At 42.3% G+C, this 17744-nt stretch overlaps 2 protein-coding genes across 3 annotated transcripts; one reads left to right on the top strand and one right to left on the bottom strand.

Moving 5' to 3' along the window:
- Nucleotides 1-1873: 1873 nt before the first annotated feature.
- Nucleotides 1874-10628, top strand: LOC138617082 (myosin light chain kinase, smooth muscle-like). Its single transcript, XM_069691756.1, has 17 exons — nt 1874-2269; nt 2731-2877; nt 2995-3147; nt 3271-3405; nt 3831-3875; nt 3992-4122; nt 4238-4394; nt 4681-4992; nt 5092-5188; nt 5351-5554; nt 5928-6145; nt 7273-7396; nt 7935-8087; nt 8364-8493; nt 8658-8739; nt 8909-9049; nt 9729-10628. The coding sequence occupies exons 1-17, from the start codon at nt 2110-2112 to the stop codon at nt 9932-9934; spliced, it is 2595 nt and encodes an 864-aa protein (XP_069547857.1). The 5' UTR covers nt 1874-2109; the 3' UTR covers nt 9935-10628.
- Nucleotides 10629-11130: 502 nt separating this feature from the next.
- coasy (CoA synthase) lies at nt 11131-17419 on the bottom strand. Of its 2 annotated transcripts, none has more exons than XM_069691759.1 (10): nt 17298-17419; nt 15497-16239; nt 15198-15412; nt 14910-15041; nt 13642-13831; nt 13342-13406; nt 13167-13251; nt 12431-12528; nt 11987-12133; nt 11131-11856 (listed from the first exon to the last, which is right to left on the bottom strand). In XM_069691759.1, exons 2-10 carry the CDS (start codon nt 16173-16175, stop codon nt 11797-11799), a joined length of 1671 nt encoding a protein of 556 aa, XP_069547860.1. In that variant the 5' UTR covers nt 16176-16239; nt 17298-17419; the 3' UTR covers nt 11131-11796. The 2 variants fall into 2 exon arrangements, with proteins under 2 accessions (XP_069547860.1, XP_069547859.1); XM_069691758.1 differs by lacking the exon at nt 17298-17419 and adding an exon at nt 17174-17276.
- Nucleotides 17420-17744: the final 325 nt, after the last annotated feature.

The raw sequence follows: 17744 nt of genomic DNA, 5'->3' as shown, positions 1-17744 counted from the left end.
TGCTGCACAAGAGGAATTTAGTCTTTGTCTTCATAGCTAATCGGCCACAAATTCATCCATTATCTGATGCTGATTCCATAATCCCATGTTAAACTACAGCTACAACAGCTAAAGCAAAATACAGAACTGTACAAATGTTTTGGGTGCTAAAAGTGAAATGATGACTTTTTAGAAATACTTGCATATAGTTATTTATTTGTCAGTTAACTTCACATAAAGTGCAACAAAGAGAGACTTGTTTTACCACCTGGCGGTTGTACGCTCCATCAACGGGTCAAGACGCAGTTTACATCCATGTTTGTCAAGACTCATATATTACCGTGAATTGCTTCATGAGTGTCACTAAGTCAGTATCTGAGCAAATGTGAAATACGGTCACAATCTTTCCTTCTGTTCCTGAGCTCTGGTGTTGAATACCTAATGGTCAGAGACGGTTTTTTTGGTTTTTTTTTTTTGCAGAAAATGTTGACGTCACAGTGAAGTTGACCTTTGACCTTTTGGATATAAAATGTGATTATTTCATCATTTTGCCTTATTAGACATTTGTATGAAGTGTTGGTATAATTAGCATAATTTAATTTCTGAGTTATAGCCACCAAATTTGTGTGGGGTCACTGACCTTTGGCCTCTGACCGCCAAAATCAGTTCATCCTTAAGTGAACTTTTCAGACTTTGCCTTTAAAACAACCTCAGTATTTTTCAAGTCCTTCGGCGGGTCAGTTGTTCGAAACATCTCAGAGAAGAGTTCTTGTCTCTTCATGTGATCCAGACTGACTGGATGATGTTGAGCTCAGGGCCGAAGATATTTCTTCACGCTGCAGAATTAATTTGGGACAGATGAGATGCTTCCCTGCTTGTGTGACGGACAAGACACTAAACATTTAAATGCCATTTTAATTGTACATTACTGTTTGTGTACATTTGTGTATCACCGTTTAATGCGTCTAGGAAGATATTAAAGGTTCATAAGCTTACTGTACTGAATGGCAATTTCATTAACTGATAAAGCACAAAAAAAAAAAAAAAAATAGTCAAGTTTTAGAAACTTTTTTTTGACTCTGTAATGTGAATCTGTGCAGAACTCAAGTTAAAACAATACAAGAAATACATTTTGCAGAATGCCCACAGAAAACAAAACACACAAAAAAAGACTCTAAAGTCCTATCAGCTAGTTTCAAATGATCTAAATATAGAGACTGGCAAACTAGTCTGCAGCTAACAAAAGGTAAATGGGAGCTCACCTCGGAGACACACCCAGCCAACTGCTATACCCATATCAAAAGACTCAAAGGTGTCTCATTTACAATTGGAGCCTATTGTTTGTGGTCACATGGTCCCACTCCTCCACTTTCATTCAATGTCACTCAACCCCGGAAACTGACGCTTTTAAAAGACTCACCTAAATGATTTGTCTGCTTGTTGTTTGCCGCACCGCAGAGTAGATACATATAGAAAGCTGTCCCACTGGCTCTTCTTGATTCCTGTTGTGGCTCTGGTCGTGTGGCTCACCCAACAGTTGGCTGTTTGCAGAGGAAGAGTTGTTTACGAGGGATAATATGGGCAGATGAAACTGATAGTGTGGACCTATAATTGTGTTCTGAGAGGAGACACGGTCTTTATGGAGGTAAATCGTTTTTTTTTTTTGTGTTCCTCTTTGAGGTGTGCTTCTTTCATCCTTACCTATCGTATTACTCTCTGTTTCTCTTCAGCTTGAATGTTTTCTCTCTCCCACACACTTCCTACTCTCTCTTACTGTCTCTTGTTTTCTATCACGTGTTTCTGCCTCTCCTCAACCTGAACAGAGGGGCGTTGGGGTGGCTGGACACGTATGTTTCTAATTGTCATTCCGATAAAACAGTCTGTTTTTTTTTTTCCTGTGTACTGTGGGGCAGAGAGTGGGTCGTGATTACAGAGGCAGTCCGAAAGCCGAGGCTCCTCCTGTTCTCAGCATCTCAGAGGATGTACGAACACAGACACAACACATCAGTTTCACACCAGGCTTACACTGAATAAAACAAGCCACAACCAAGTAAAGAAGAGGAGGAAGGCCCGACAGATGAGTGACTGTTTGAAACTCAGCTGCTGACTTGTTATCGCTTCGACTCAAGGATGGACAAAGATGGTGGGAAGCCGAAGACCTATGTGTCCACCTTCCGGGTGGCCCTCAAGCCTCAAGCTCAGTTATACAAACTGGAGAAAGAGAAAAGACTGGATATCTCTTACAGGACGTTAAAGGGAAACAACAAACTGGAAGTCTCATCTGCAACAGGTAAAGGCCAGAAAAACCGGCAAAAAAGACTTACATGCTTCATGCTTCAACTCGCACCCTTTACATGAGGGCAAAAACATTTGTTAGGGAGCAGACGAGGTTATTATGATTGTGTTATAATGGTCAGTTTTATCTTTAGGCATGACATGGAACTCGCCTCTGCAACATATTGCAGTAGCACAGATAACAGATGAGCTGATGCTGAATCAACATCAGTCTACAGTTTTCTATACATATTCATTTACTTCATTAACATTTGCATTACCACATAGTGCAAGTTGGTAATCTTTAGATACATTTTTGCAAAACATATATACATAAAACATTAGATAATGATCCAGGGTTTGGATGAGGTGCCCCTTCCTGATTGGTCAGTGATAGAGAAAACATTACGGTTTATAACCCACTGAAGCAAGTCTGAACCTAATACCCAGCATCCCGAACTTCTCCTCTTTGTTAAGATACCAGACAGACACAAGTTCGGAGTCTGCAAGCGCCTCTCTTCGAAGCACCACTCAGGGACTGTACAGTCCGCGACGGAAGCGATGCTACTTTTCAAGGTGTTATCACAGGAAGTCAACCTCTGAGCGTTTCCTGGCTACACAAGGGTAAGTGACTGATTATCATGCTTGAAAAATGGCATCAAAAGAAAGGAGAAGATGCTAGAACAAAGGTCTAATGTGGAGGACTTTTATCTACGTGTGTTTTTCCGTTGTTAACTTTAGGTGAGAGGGTGCATTCAAGTAACACTTCCTTCAAGAATGGTGTTGCCAGTCTGGCCGTAAGTCGGTGTTCACCTGGAACTGCTGGGACCTACACCTGTGTAGCTGAGAATGCTGCAGGAAAACAGTCAAGCAGTGCTGTGTTACGTATCACAGGTAAACTGGTTAGAAAAATTCCTTACAAACATGAAGTAGATACAAGCAGCAGTCATCAGTAAAACCACATTGAATTGATCTGTGTACAGTTAAACCTGATTGACTCCGTTTTCAATGGAACAGCAACAAAAGAAACCCCCAGAACAAGAAACCATGAGCAGCGGAGTGAGGTCACGTCCAAGGTTGCATCACGTGAAAACGCTGAATTGTCCTCTGCTTCTAAAGGGGAAAGCCAACACAGAGAAGAAAAGGACAAAGGTAGATTATTAACTTCTGTTTAACGTCCTAAAAAAAAAAAAAAAAATCTTTGTATTGTGACTCACCCTTAACATCGTCCCTGGTTTCTGCTTTTCTTCTTCTGATGAATAAAAAAAAAAAAAAAAAAAATCTATGGGCTATAAATAATGCTAAGTCATTGTAATTATCATCAGTAGGTAAAAACATGTATAAGTGCAAATGAGAATGACTTTATAAAAATGTATTCATCTCTGTTTTAAATGTCAGTTTCACGCAAGCATTTTCACTGAAAAACGACCTATCTATTCAAAAGTACAATTCACTGGCTGTCTGATGACTGAGGTGTTTGCCACCGCAACCAAACTGACTGCTCCCATGTGATTGGTCAGTTGCCTCTTAAATTCCTCTATGGTGCAGCTTACCTGTAAGTCCTCCTACTTTTTCAGTCTCCACAGATATCAACCTTCAAACAAAAGTATCCAGGAGCAAAGGTGAGTGGCAAATACCACCTGAATGAAGTTAAAGTTGATTGCACTCAGATTTTATTGAGGTTTATTTTCAAGCAGCCTCTTCTCTTGAAAGCAAAACACGGTCTGCTTCTCCTCAGGGCCTGCTGTGGAGTTTCTGGATCCACCTGAGCAGGTGGAGGTTCGAGTGGGTAAGCAGGCCCGGCTACACTGTGGGTTCAGGAGCAGCTCTGTCCCTGTGGCCTGCTGCTGGATTTACAACAGAGACAACGTAAGAACGTTGAAGTCCTAGCTTGTTGTCAGCATTGATCCATTTCTTTAACCCCATACCTTTTGAAAGTCTTTGTCTTGTTGCACACATCCGCCCTCTTCCTCTTTATCTCCAGGTGGTTTCAGGAGGGTCACGGATATCAGTCAGAAGCACTGCAACGCAGAGCACTGTGCAGATCTCCGAGGCCGTTCCAGAAGACACGGGGTTGTACAGTGTCATTGTACGAAACAGAGCCGGCTCTGCTCAGCACACAGTCTCCCTCAGTGTCATAGGTGAGACCCACGTCAGTTCATGATTGAATCTAGAGTGTTCTTAGGTGATTGTAAAAAAAAACAAAAAAACATGGGTATTTGTTGTTCCTTAAATGCATTCCCAGATATGAATCAACTATCAGTACTTCATATTTCTTGACAGGAAGTATAGTTTAGAGGGAAAAGGTGGAAGTTTAGAACCATAATATAACTTTTAAACTCATGCAGAACGTACAGTGTCTAGGTGGATAAAAGTATTGTTGTTGTTTTTTTAAATTTATTTATTAATTTTTTTTTTCCCCTTCAGACCGACCTCATCCGCCTGCATCACAACCTGTTGTTTCCCAGCTGTCCACTGTGTCCGTGGTCCTGTCCTGGACCGGTCCCAGCTACGACGGAGGCACAGCTGTGTTGGGTTACATTGTAGAGGTCAGTCGAGAGGGCCCGGACAAGAACCCGAGCTGGACTGAAGTAATAAGCCGCTGTAAGAACACCTCCTACCACGTCCGCTCAGGCCTGGCGCCTCAGGGTCGGTACCGCTTCCGCGTCAGAGCTTACAACTCAGCAGGCATCAGTGAACCGAGCCAGGAGTCTGACTGTGTCAAGATGGCAACCGCAAGTGAGCAGTCGCATATATTTGAGGCAGAATGTTTTCGTCTGGTTGCATCTGTTGGGAGAAAACCGCTTTCTTGTCATCTTTGTGTATTTGTGTTTAAAGAGGAAAAGAAAGAAGAGCCCGCGTCGTACATCACAGTGATCACTGATACCAAACATGAAATCAAGGAGCACTATGATGTGCATGAGAAGCTGGGAGTGTAAGCATGGATAGTTTACATCTACCTCATAGATGAGACCGAATCACACACTTTTTAGCACTTAAACTAACCTGATGAAGTACAGTTTGGAGAACTGTCAGTCCTGAGGAATTGTAAATGCTTCTTACTGTGTTTTCTTGTTTTTTGGGGGGAAATTTTCAGTGGAAAATTTGGCGATGTGTTCCGGTTGACCCACAAAGAGACGGACCAGACGTGTGCAGGGAAGTTCTACCGAGCCCGGTCCTCCAAGGAGAAGTCGGCAGCTCGCAAAGAGATTGAACTAATGAACAAGCTTCACCACCCAAAACTTGTCCAGTGTCTGGCTGCCTACGATACTCGGTCTGAGATTGTCATGGTCATGGAGTAGTAAGTAATTTTAATCTGGAGAAAGTGAACGTTTTATAGTACTGTATTTGATGAAGGAGAGTTTCTGCTTCTCCTCTCTACTGTACACGGCACTAATTTAACATCATCATCAGGTTGCTGGGTGACACCAAAGATTGCTTGGGTGTTTTTTGAGCAATAGTAGGCGGTTGAAGGTTGTTTGTTGACAAAAAAACAATATCAATTGAAATGATTCAAACAATAAATCCCCACCAATGTGTAAAAGATTTTTTTTTTTTTTTTTTTTTTAAGTATCATTTGATAGAGACTATTTTTGTCAACCATATGTAGATTTTAGGTGCCAGTTAGTCAAAAATCATACACCGTGGCTACATTTGGTTATTTTTCTGCCTAGTATTGCAGGTGGGGAGCTCTTTGAACGGATCGTGGATGACAACTTTGAGCACACAGAGCCCACCAGTGCCCGCTACATGCAGCAGATCCTAGAGGGCATGCAGTACGTCCACAAGCAGAACATCGTCCACCTGGACCTCAAACCAGAGAACATCGTCTGTGTGGATACAACGGGTGCACGGATCAAGATCATCGACTTTGGCTTGGCGAGTGAACTAGGTAGGTCTCCTGGATAATTCAAGATTTTAAAAAGCTAATTCTCTTGACTATAGCAGATATTCTCTTTAACTTTCTTTCTGGTTGTTGTGAATAAATCAGTCTCGCTTGATTTTTAGTTTTGGAGTGAAATGTTGAATATGGGGCTTGAATCACAGTCTGCTGTCGAGCCAAATTCCTAAATATTTTATGATCCAGCCAGAGAGCCAAGTTTTAATGGCAGGATAATCGGTCCCGAAAATGGCGGAGGTGGAGAATACCATGTACTTGTACTTTTCTGCATTTAAAACTAGTTTTTGGTTAAGGAGTGATTTTATTGGAAAGCATCAAAGGCACACTGAAAATGAGTCAGAGCCTGAGCTGGGTTGAAAACTGGGCATATAAAATTGTAACATTAGCAAAGAAGTGGACTTTCAAGTCTTGAGTAGGAAGAAATATATTAGGTTTAGATTAAACAATAATGTAGCAAAAACAGACCCCTGTGGAAAACCAGTGGTCAGATGGTTAAATGCCATCAGCAACAACCATCTCTGTACCGTGGAACCAGTGATATTATCTACATGTAGACCTACAGACTGTAATTTGAAGAGTAAGATTTTTTTTTATGGCCAGTATCAAATGCTTTTGAGAGGACAATGAAAAGGGCGGCACAATACTGTTTTATATCTAGGGAGGAAGCAATGTTATCAATGCAGCTGTTGTTAATGCTTCCACTTGTGGTTTTAATAGCCTATAATTACATAGATATTCCAGGCCTCATAAACTTTGCATGAATTTTAATAGTTATAATCGGTTTTTTTAAATTTTATTTTGCCAACTTCTCAGTACGACTTTGACCGTATTTGATCCTGAAAACACAGGAAGGACGACATTCATTCCAATGCACACCAAAGATAACATCAGGGAGTGTCGAAATTCCTCGACGTCTACAATGCTCATAACATCATGACAAGTCTTTAAAACAACCTCGACTCGATAAGTCATTCAGAAAATGGCTCCAGTCCAGACCCAGCAGCTCCTCTGTCTGTTTAGGGATGACTGGAGCCATCTGTAAATAGGCGAATACAAACACATAGCAAACATTCATGGGAACATTTTGAATATGTGTTTCTTGCTCTTATGTTCCTCAGAGGAGGGTAAACCTCTGATGGTGATGCACGGCACGCCGGAGTTTGTGGCCCCTGAGGTGGTCAACTATGAGCCTGTGGGCCTGGAGACTGACCTGTGGAGCATTGGAGTCATCTGCTTCATCTTGTAAGTTGGACTGTGATGATGATAGTCCCAGTTAGAGCCACACTAACATATTGTTAGAGAGGAAAACATGGAATACAGAATAGTTGAAGTGTATATTTTTTTGTATTTTACTTATTTATACAGCCATAGTATCATGTAATATGCTTTTTGAAAATGTACAGAATATAACGGATCAATTCATAACTTGAATTACCTAATGATTCACATTTAATGAGGCAAATGTTTAAAAAAAATCTTTTCAAACATGGTTCCACAAATGCAGATTTGGCCCCATCTGCTGGTGCTTTGTTGGTACGACTGCAGGCCCCACTAACGGTAGTGCTACAATTCTTAGTCTGGATAATTCTGGTGTAACATTAGCAGGAATAAAAACAAAAAAACTAGTTTTTTTTCTTCTCCAAGTCACTGTTTAAAAAAAATACATATAATTTCATTAATATTGTAGACACTACAAATGAGGAAGTGCTGCATGTGCAGAAAAATTACACTTCTAGGGAAGCTTGTTTGAGCCCGTGTTCGTTCTGTTTTTGGGATCTAGGCTGAGTGGAGAATCCCCCTTCCAGGGAAACAGTGATGAGGAAACTTTGGCTCTTGTCACTGCTGCTTGCTACGAGTTTGATCCGGAGAGTTTTGAAGACATTTCTGATCAAGCTAAAGACTTTATCAGCTCCCTGCTGAAGAAAGACCAAAGGTTGGTCTGGATTTGTCCTTTCTCCTTTTTAAGGGTTATGGCTCATAGAAAATTTTCCTTTAGCAAAGTTTCTTGCTCAGAAAAGTCCATGTTGACGAGGTCACATCCTGAGGTACATTTGTAAGTGAATTTACATGCTACCAATTGGATTTTTTTTTTTTTTTTTTTCTATGGATGAGAGAGATTGTCTTTTACTCAGCAGGTAATCCACAACTTAATCAAAGGGCGCTATGGAGCATTTGATAGTCTTTGCTTCTCCGTCTCATTTCACTGTAGAGGCAGGTTGTCCTGCACCGAGGCCCTCGCCCACCCCTGGATGGCCTCTTTCAACCATCTGAACCGCAGACCTACCAAGTCCCTCAATAAGATGAGGATGAGACACTTTCTGGCCAAGCACAAGTGGAAGGTAAGACTTCTGAAAAATGACTAGAATTCTGCATTGGATAGATTCGTTTTTTTTTCTTATCAGTGCTTTCATGTGATGACTTTTCAATTTCCATTTTCCTTTTATAGACCTGAAGCTTAGTTATGAGTATCATCCACTGCTATTTTTCCTTTTTAAACTTCTAGAAAACTGGCAAGGCTGTTCTGGCCCTGCAGCGGATGGCTAACCTCTTCAACAGGCCAGACTCTCCTGGCAGCCCCTCAGAGGGTACGGCAGATAAAGAGGCACTCGCACACACAACGCCCTCCTACGTCCTAGATCTGCATGCATATGGCGGATGACTCATAGTTTCAGATTGTCACTTCAAGTTTACCCCTTTTGTGATCAGCAAAGCCTCGTTTCGGTTTTATTCATCACCGTCCACCCTCTCATCCAGAGCCAGGCTGGAGCCAGGAGGCAGAGGAGGCCATCCAGTCGCTGGATACACAGCTTCAGATTGAACCTCGCTTCCAGCAGGCCCTGAAGGACACCACCCTTCCCAAAGGAGCAACTGCTCAGCTGACATGCCTGGTCAATGGTAGAGTGACAGAACTGTGATGGGCTTTAATTCATGCCAATAAGGGCCAAAGCAACAGAAACAATAATATTGGGAATACTTTGCTTCTACTGAGACTTAAACTGGTGCAACTTCGAGCTATCAATATTTACAATCAAATCACTAAAACGCCAAAGGTGTAGGGATAAAGCCACACATCATTATCACCCGTCTGTGCACTTTCCGGCTGTTCAAAGTAGCATTTTTTTGAAGCTCACCGTTTAAATACTCCACAAATTTGACGTTTTGAACATCTTGCCTGGCTCTCTCCAAAGTAGCTAAATCTGCCTCAACATTATATATTTTTTGTATAATTTAAACAAGGACATAGATTAAAAAGAACCTGAGTGGTATTAATAATCTCCTTTAACTCTTGGTGAGGCAGCAAATAAGCATATGCCCCAAAATATTCTTTTAAACTTTGAACATTTAGAAGAGCTCCATTGTAAAAATCTGAGCTGCCAACAGATTTGACCTCTTGAACTTAAACGGTAAAGCAACAATCGCATGAATTTCTCTTTTCTAGTATTAAAACTACTCGATCTACCGGGATCTCTAATCTGTTAACCCATACAAGACATTTGATCTTGGACATATTTGGCTTGTTTAAAATCCAGTTTTATACTTTGCATTATGTAAGCTTTTATTGTCTCAATCACAGGTTACCCACAGCCGGAGGTGAAGTGGCTGCAGGACGGGAAGCCGATGTCCGAGTCGCGCAGAGTGACCGTGGAGCGGCATGAGGACGGGCTCTGTTCTCTGGTCCTGGTCGACCTGAAGCCCTCCGACTCTGGGGTTTATGTGTGCAGAGCTTTAAACAAGCTGGGGGAAGCGATGTGCTCTGCCAAAATCAAAGTGGAGCTGTGAGGGAATGTGACTGAGGAGGAATGTGGACTTTACAAAGGCTCTGATTTGAATAATTGTCACTTCAGTACATGAATGGAGAGATATTCACACAAATGGCCGCGTTAACATAATTTCAAGGCAAAAAAAGGGTGTGTTGTCATCCTCTACCGTCAAGGGGATGATGAGGAGTGGACACAGTAAAACCCTTTTTTGTGTGTGTGTGTGTTACACGTCACAAGTTAATATAGTGCACTCGGGAAGACTGTATTCCCCTAATGTATAGTTATTTAACATGTTCATTGAGGTTTTGTACTCGCACAAGGCGATATGCCACTGTAGCTGAGCTCACCTGACGAGTCAGATGAACAGTGTCAATTTTGCACATTTATCTGTTGTTCAAATGTAAATCTGTTAATGGCAATAAACCATAAATTCAAAACTTAAAAATCAACAAGAAAAAACTTGAGATTACTTACTGGTTGAAATAATTTCATTTAATGTTTTGTGCCAACTTCCATCTACTTGGCAGATGACATGCTAGTCAACTAAAGAGTGTTTAAATTGTGAGAATAAATGACTTATTTTGATATGTGAACAAATCATAATATCAGTAAGGCTAAAACACAAGACCGAATTCTTGTAATGTCGAAATTGATTTATAATTTCACAGTGGCTTATAAACTTAATATGGTTTCAGTTTATACTCTGCTGCCCTCCAGAGGCTTTGTCAGGTATATTCAGAGACATGGATACTCAAATATTTTAACTCCTGTTGAACTATGGTTGTGACAACTTGTCACAACAAAATGCTAGATTGCATTTTCTTGAATCACTTTAAAAAAAAAAAAAAAAAAAATAGTTCAACAGATGTTATTCATTCTAAACATAAATGCTTTCTTTTCCATGCCAAAAAATGTATGAGTCATATAGTCTGTCACCTAGTCACTACTAGTTGCTACCGTATGAGACTTTACATAATTCACCCAAATGACTAAACTTGATTTGCCTCAATATATATATTTTTTCCCCTTTAGTCCATACACCGATACTCCGTTTCATGGTATCAGTCTTTTACATTTTCCAGTGTCTCTATTTCATTAAACAAGACAACGTCGCCGATGTGATTTCAAATTATCCATCTCAAGTCTACAATGCACTTTATTTATTTAATTTATAATTCCTCATTAGATAATATACATAAACCCAACAAACCCTGATACAAGAAAGATAAACGAATCATTTAATTCTATGATTTAACAGTGACATCCCACTTTATTATTTATCAGTTGCTTTTCTAAGAAACCTGTGTATTGTTTATAATTAGAAGACATGAAAACTGACATGAGAACTTGTGAAGTCTTGGCTGACAAAATGCCCAACATTTGTGAATTTGCGAACAAGGGTTGGTCTTACTCAAGGGATCGCTGTGAGCATATCATGCATACAACAGAGTTCCTTTACAAGGCATGCCATTCATTAAGAAAGACTCTTTGGATGAAAACAAACCTGCAGCTCTTAAGATAAAGCTGAATTCATCCCAAACAGGAATCCCACATTGTAAATTCCAAAATTACATTGTTAGGGATAAAAAAAAAAAAAAAGTGAAGTTCACATTTTCCTAAACCATTCATCTTTCAACTAAACATCTCTGAAATGAAACTGGAGTTTAAAAACCTGTGGAAAGTCAATCAGGCACTGAGTCTTGGTCGAAGACGCGAGGGAGCTCGTTGGGTCGGTTGCACGGTGACCACTCTCACACTTCTTTCTAAGGCAGCGTTTTCTCATTTGGATCAGCCATTTGTGCACACATGTCCCCGGGTCTGACACGTGCTTGTTCTGTATGCAAGCCACAGCTGATACAATGTAGAGACCCAGAAATATTCCTACTGTCCCTCTTGCCTCTGTTGGATTCTCTTTTGAAGAAGATTCCAAGCTTTAAGTACCTTTAAAATAAAACACAGTGGAAAATTGAATAAAAAAAAAACCAACAAAAAAAAAACAACACAATTTTCTCTTCTTACAGAACAATGTTTATCTGTGGACCCTATACTGATGGGACGGTGCGTGTCTAACCTGTTTCTGAGTGACCTCTGGCTCCCACAGCGTGCTGAGCACCACATTAGCATGCTCTACTTGCTTGCTGCTGGACCACTGACTCTGCAGCCGGCGCAGGGCGTCTTCTGTGGTCACACCATCCCGCTCCGTTATCCGCAACACCGCCTGAGAGGGGAAGGGAAACGAGAGGGGGGTTTGGTCGAAATTACACATTCTTCAACTTTGGCCAAATGCAATAGACGCCGTTTTCCTCACACCCGTTGATGTATGTATTTGATCAAACTTTTCCAAAAATACACCTTATAAAATCAGAATACTAAATAGGATAAATATATGGCTTTAACTTTTGCTTAAAAAGGCAAAAATCCTGACACTGCGGCTAGAAACTAATATAACATTGGTTTTTACAGAAATCCCTTTGACTGTTGTATCCGTTAGATTTTCCTACAGGAAGGTACAAACCTCCTCCTCGGGGATGAGGGTGACCCAGACCTCGTGGACCAGGTCCGTCCAGCCGGCTTCCAGAAGAACGGCTGCATCCACCACACAAACCTGTTTACCTGCACAGAGTCGTAGACAAACAAAAATCAAGCACAGCGGAGAGACGTATTGCCACGGAACAAATGTTCCTGCCTGAAATCAACCATCTATCCATTGACTTTAAATTTTCCACTTTAACTGATTATCCATTGCCTCTTAGATATTTAAACCGTTTATCAGTCAGTTGTTTCAACATCTCCGCTCATTCGCCAAATACTTTTTTTTTTTTTTAAATAGTTTTTCCTCCCTCAATCATAACACATGGTGTTCAGATATTAAAGCACTTGTGTTCTTTCCGCATATCACCAGGCAAGTGGAGATGTACCTTGTGTGGTATGAAGTACTCCTTGTTTGCAATCACTGATAAATCTCATTAATAGTAGTAATTAGTAGGAAGTACAGGGAACAGACAAAAAGACAGATTATCTGTTTTATCATTTAAAAAAAAAGGAGAAACAAATAAATAGTGAAAGATTCTGTATACCTTTTTCCAACAAATTACAGAATAACGTGCAACATGATCAATTTAACATAAACATAAGAACCCTTTTAATGCCACAAAAGAAATAAATACAGAGAAACAAGATGGGTATCTGACATGTTTACCAACATACAGGTTTACAGCAGTGGGATTATTCAGTGTAAATTCATACACCACCTTCGTCTCTGGCTTGGCTGATTCTGCTCTTCACCAGAAGTGCGATATCAGGCCACACAGTGCTCGTTAAGGCTTTTAACTGCTCCTGAACGAAAACAGCATCTTTGGTAAATTTCTGATATTCTGTACAGCAGAGTCTAAAATACGCCATTTGCTGAAACACGACCCACATTACCTGGTTTCCAAAAACTTTCCTTCCCAATGCTCGTCTGTTGATGGTTTTATCTTCATTCAGAATATCTGCATGAAGATAAAAAAAAAAAAAAATGACAAAAACAAACGTATTATGGCACTACTTTGCGCACAGTACGGCGTTTACAAAATCATGACGAAAACGTGAAAAATAACGCGCCCGAGCACCCTATTTTTGTCCTAGTTACTGAAAATGTTGCTTTCTGGCGCTTGCAAGGAGGGTGGAGCAATACATTCAGAGACTGCTCCTGTTGCGCACGAACGCAACTGAGTGTTTCCCCACCTGATCCGAATCGTTCAAGCACCCCGTGATACGCTGCTGCTCCGGGCTGGTACACCTCGTGGCCCAGTTTGTCGCAGTCAATCCGGACTGCACCGAGAGCCTCCAGCCGCCGGGCGATGGAGCTTTTCCCGCTGCCGCTGCCTCCCGTCAGACCGATCACATATGGAAGGGGAGGGAGGTGGGGTGTGTCCTAGCAAATAATAAAAAATAAAAAAAACACATTTTTAAGAAAAGTCTTTTTGATGATTTCACATTGAAGTATTGCAACAAACACTCGAGCACAAGCATGAGAGCGTCTGGAATTAGTGGGTGGAGGTGACGACAGGACAAGTGATACAAACAGCTCCTAAAAACAGGCCAGTCCGGCTCAAAGATACTCTCCCCTCTCACCGAGAACAGAAATCAATAATAATCCAAAGGGGAAAACTAAGTAAAGTGACTGTACTCCTCTCGTGTTCATTTGCCAGCTTTTTGCACAGTTTTAAAAACACAACCTGTCGGACGCCTTACTTCCCATTTAACGTGTAAACTAATAAACATAAATCTGGCAAATTGTCGGACAGAACAATGTCAATTATTTATCTTTCAGTTTAGTCGTCTGTAAATGTGTGAGCCGACCAGCGATCAGATCACGCTCACTCAAAATCCGACTCAACCCCCAACACACGTAACAACAATTCAACCTTTTTTTTTTTTTCATGAAGTAGGCATTATGTTTTACCCAAAATCATATGGTTCCTGTAAGAACAGTTAAGCATTGATATTTCCAAAGACAGATTTAAGAGATTGGCTTTTTTTTTTTTTTTTTTGCAGAAAAAAAAAAATGCATTTTGCATGAAAAGACTTGAATGCTGCAAGAAAACAGCCAGTCAGGTTTAATGTTTTGCTTCATTGAGTGATTAAAAAAAAAAAAAGAAGTGCAGAATCGGAGAATTACTTTATCGTGACTGGAGGCTGCTTCTTTAATTTCTCCTACCTGAAAAGGAATTTCATGAAACAGGAATGAACTCAACTGAAGCTGGTGGTCTTTAGGAATTCATAATGCCTTTTAGTTCACTAGAGTCAATAAAATGCTATCAGATGTTCTCTGGTGGGAATACACTTCCTCGCACTGCATAAAAGTCAAAGACGGATCGGACTAATTTGACACTCCGGCGTGCACATTTCTCTCTCGTGCATGACCCTGGAAGCTGATCTTTTATATTTTCAGCTTCTTTTTGGCATAAAAATCCTTTGTCAAACAGTCTTTAGGAGCTCCGGGGACCTACTTTGGGTGAGGTAAGGAGCGTGCCCAGCAGACGAGAGCGCAGACTTGAGGAGCTGATCTTCTCCTCCTCCGTTTCGGTGTGGTGGGCGTCCTTAAGCAACTGAATCTCGTGGAGGACGAGAGCCGGGAGGCCCTGGAAGGAAGCAGGCAACGCAAAATCTCAAATATGCGCAACTGCGTACCGAGTAGAGACACCCACGACCGGGAGAAGTACAAGAAGAACTAAATGCTGGTGCGCGGTGTTTCAAACGCAGTGGCAAAGGTTTATTCGATGCGTGTCGTTACGTACGTTCTCGGTGCGCTTCTTGTTGACAGCCTCGCCTCCCTTTCTGGTCTCCTCGCTGACCACGATGCACTGCAGCAGGGGGTCGACGACGGACACGCCGAAGGGGTCGTCAAGAGGCACGATCTCCACCTGCAGCGAGGGTTTGATGTCTTGGAGGAACTCCTGTAGTCTCTGGACCCGCAGAGAGTAGGGCTCGATCAGCTCCTTCAGCACTTTCTCTAAAAGCAGGAAGACTCGTGTTTTCACAGACGACCCATGAATGCACATTTGGATCTTGTGAATTCTGACAGCGAACCGCTTACTTTTCAGCATTGCCTGGTCACACACGCCGATGAGGAACCGTCTGTTGGCCAGCAGACACGAGATATTGAGCAGCGTCTTGTGGGCCCCGTGGAGCCGGTCAAACGTGCCCCCGACCACGACGTCACTGTAGGTCTCCGACGTTTCCGCCTTCTCTTCGGCTCCGCTCAGCCCGTCCTCCGTCTCCCGCAGCCTCGTCATCCGTGCGTGAAGCAGCACCAAAGGGAGGCCGGGTCGGCAGACGTAGCAGCGGCCGGTGTACTTCTGCAGACACTGCGTGACCTGATGGGACTGTCCCGGGTCCTGCGGAGCAAAGTCCGTCAGCACCACCTCCGGGGAGTGGGACAGAGGCTGCGGCGTGGGGAAGGGCCCGTTTGGAGTCCCGCCGCAGGCGGCTGACTGGCCGCGCACGTTCGTCAGCAAAACCCGAACATCCAGGTGCCCGCACACGTCTGCCGCATTGCTGTAAAGGCGGGAAATGAGCGTGGACAGGTCCACCACCGGCGGAATGAAAACTGGCCGAGGCTGGCCCCCGCCTCCCAGGTTGAGCCCGGGGTGGAGGTGGACGTACAGCGTGCGATCCACCAGCTGGGCGGCCGAGCTGAGCACCGGAGCGATGCGCAAGGGGAGGGTGTGGAGAGGGGACGTCAGCACGAGGATGCCCGTGCTGAACATGGACATTTTACTCGCCGGGCTCACGGGGAGTCGCCGTAAACACGAGACTTGAGGAGGACGACGGTGAACGCTGGGGAGGGACAGAAAGGGAGAGAAAGTAAAAAAAAACACAAAAAAAACGGAAGCAGCCGAGGCAGCGAAGCCAGAGGGCTTCGTTTTGGATTAGAATCAAACTAAACAGGGGTGTTTCAATTCTTCTGAAGTTTAATAAAAATGTCTGTAGTTAAATAAAGATAAATCTGATATTCTATTTGTGTATAGTCGTGACACACACACACACACACACACACACACACACACACACACACACACACACACACACACACACACAGACGGGCTGCCTATCTGGATCCAAGAGGCCTTAATCCAAAGAATTAGCAGCTCTGATCTCAGTTTTAGCAGCCATGTCAAAACAGTTATGAAATCAACATTTTATCACCTTATGACGATTAACAAGAGATTTTCTGACTAAGACGGATGTGGAGAAGCTCCTCGACGCCTGTATTTCTATCAGGTGTTGATTTTTGGTTCACTGCTGCACCGATTTAAAAGAACGGAACGATTCACTCGCTCTGACAACACCGGGTTTGTTTTTAAAAAAAAACAAACAAACAAAACAGTCCTCCCTGCTGATGTCGCAACTCACTAGTTTCACTGTAACAGGTTAACACTGTGACAAAAAGGCTATTACTTTAACACGGGTGTCAACAACAACAACAACAACAACAACAAAAATGTTCCTTCAATTCAGATGAAGAATTAAAAAAAAAAAAAAAAAAAAAGTGTCCGGTAAAAGGTTTTTGAGCGGAAAGCTGTTCAAACACCAGAGAGTGAGACGCAAAGCTAACCAGCTAAGTGCAGAGCTACAATCTAAAAAGCCAGTAAAAAAACAACAACAACAACAACAACAACAACCGAGCAGTCATTTTAAAAGTGATCGCGCGGGTTCAAACTGGAAATCTTAACGGTTTCAAAATGTTTGTAACAACAATGATTTCACTTACGAGCCGATAATGTGCGCGTTTTGTTGCAGGCGACATTTGGCGCGGCCCACGTACAGACAGTAAATCGTGAACTGGCAATCTGGCAGATAAGCACCTTTGTACTTCTTCTTCTTCTGCAGCTTACCTGAACAGAGGGACATCTACCGCGACGCGAGGAGCGGAGGAATCGCGCAGGACAGACGGACAACTGTCCACATATTTATTGGACAGACCGTTCCCCGCCCACCTCCCCGATACCCTCCAACGAGGAACTATCTTATCCGGTCCACTCCCGTCTTAAGCACCCACTAGTGGAAATCACATACACGTGAGCGGCGCTGAACGATCACGTGACGTCCTTCGACGCGAGCCCCGATTGGCTTAGGAGGAGAAACTGTGACTCATGGGACATGTAGTCAAAATGATAACGGAACCGCGCAGAAATTGAGACTGAAAAAGTGTAATGTGTAAATATCTAATTGCATAGAAAAAAAAACTGTTTATATATATATTTTTTTTTTAAATGAATTATGTCACGAAGATTATTACTCGAAGTTGAGGTTACTTCAGAGAGTCTGTCAATTATCTGTTA

This window comes from Brachyistius frenatus, unplaced genomic scaffold (assembly GCF_029030835.1).
Source record: "Brachyistius frenatus isolate BFR_SWC_R1_liver_20210118 unplaced genomic scaffold, ASM2903083v1 Contig_11, whole genome shotgun sequence".
Classification (NCBI taxonomy): Eukaryota; Metazoa; Chordata; class Actinopteri; family Embiotocidae; genus Brachyistius; species Brachyistius frenatus.
This window is presented reverse-complemented; position numbering and strand designations above follow the sequence as displayed.

Coding starts and splice junctions, on each gene's coding strand:
- LOC138617082 (XM_069691756.1), top strand. CDS start 2,110: ATGGACAAAGATGGTGGGAAGCCGAAGACCTATGTGTCCACCTTCCGG. Junction 4,993..5,091: donor TGTCAAGATGGCAACCGCAA/GTGAGCAGTCGC, acceptor TTGTGTTTAAAG/AGGAAAAGAAAGAAGAGCCC. Junction 5,189..5,350: donor GTGCATGAGAAGCTGGGAGT/GTAAGCATGGAT, acceptor GGAAATTTTCAG/TGGAAAATTTGGCGATGTGT.
- coasy (XM_069691759.1), bottom strand. CDS start 16,175: ATGTCCATGTTCAGCACGGGCATCCTCGTGCTGACGTCCCCTCTCCAC. Junction 12,134..12,430: donor CCCTCATCCCCGAGGAGGAG/GTTTGTACCTTC, acceptor TTCCCCTCTCAG/GCGGTGTTGCGGATAACGGA. Junction 11,857..11,986: donor CAGAGGTCACTCAGAAACAG/GTTAGACACGCA, acceptor TTTATTTTAAAG/GTACTTAAAGCTTGGAATCT.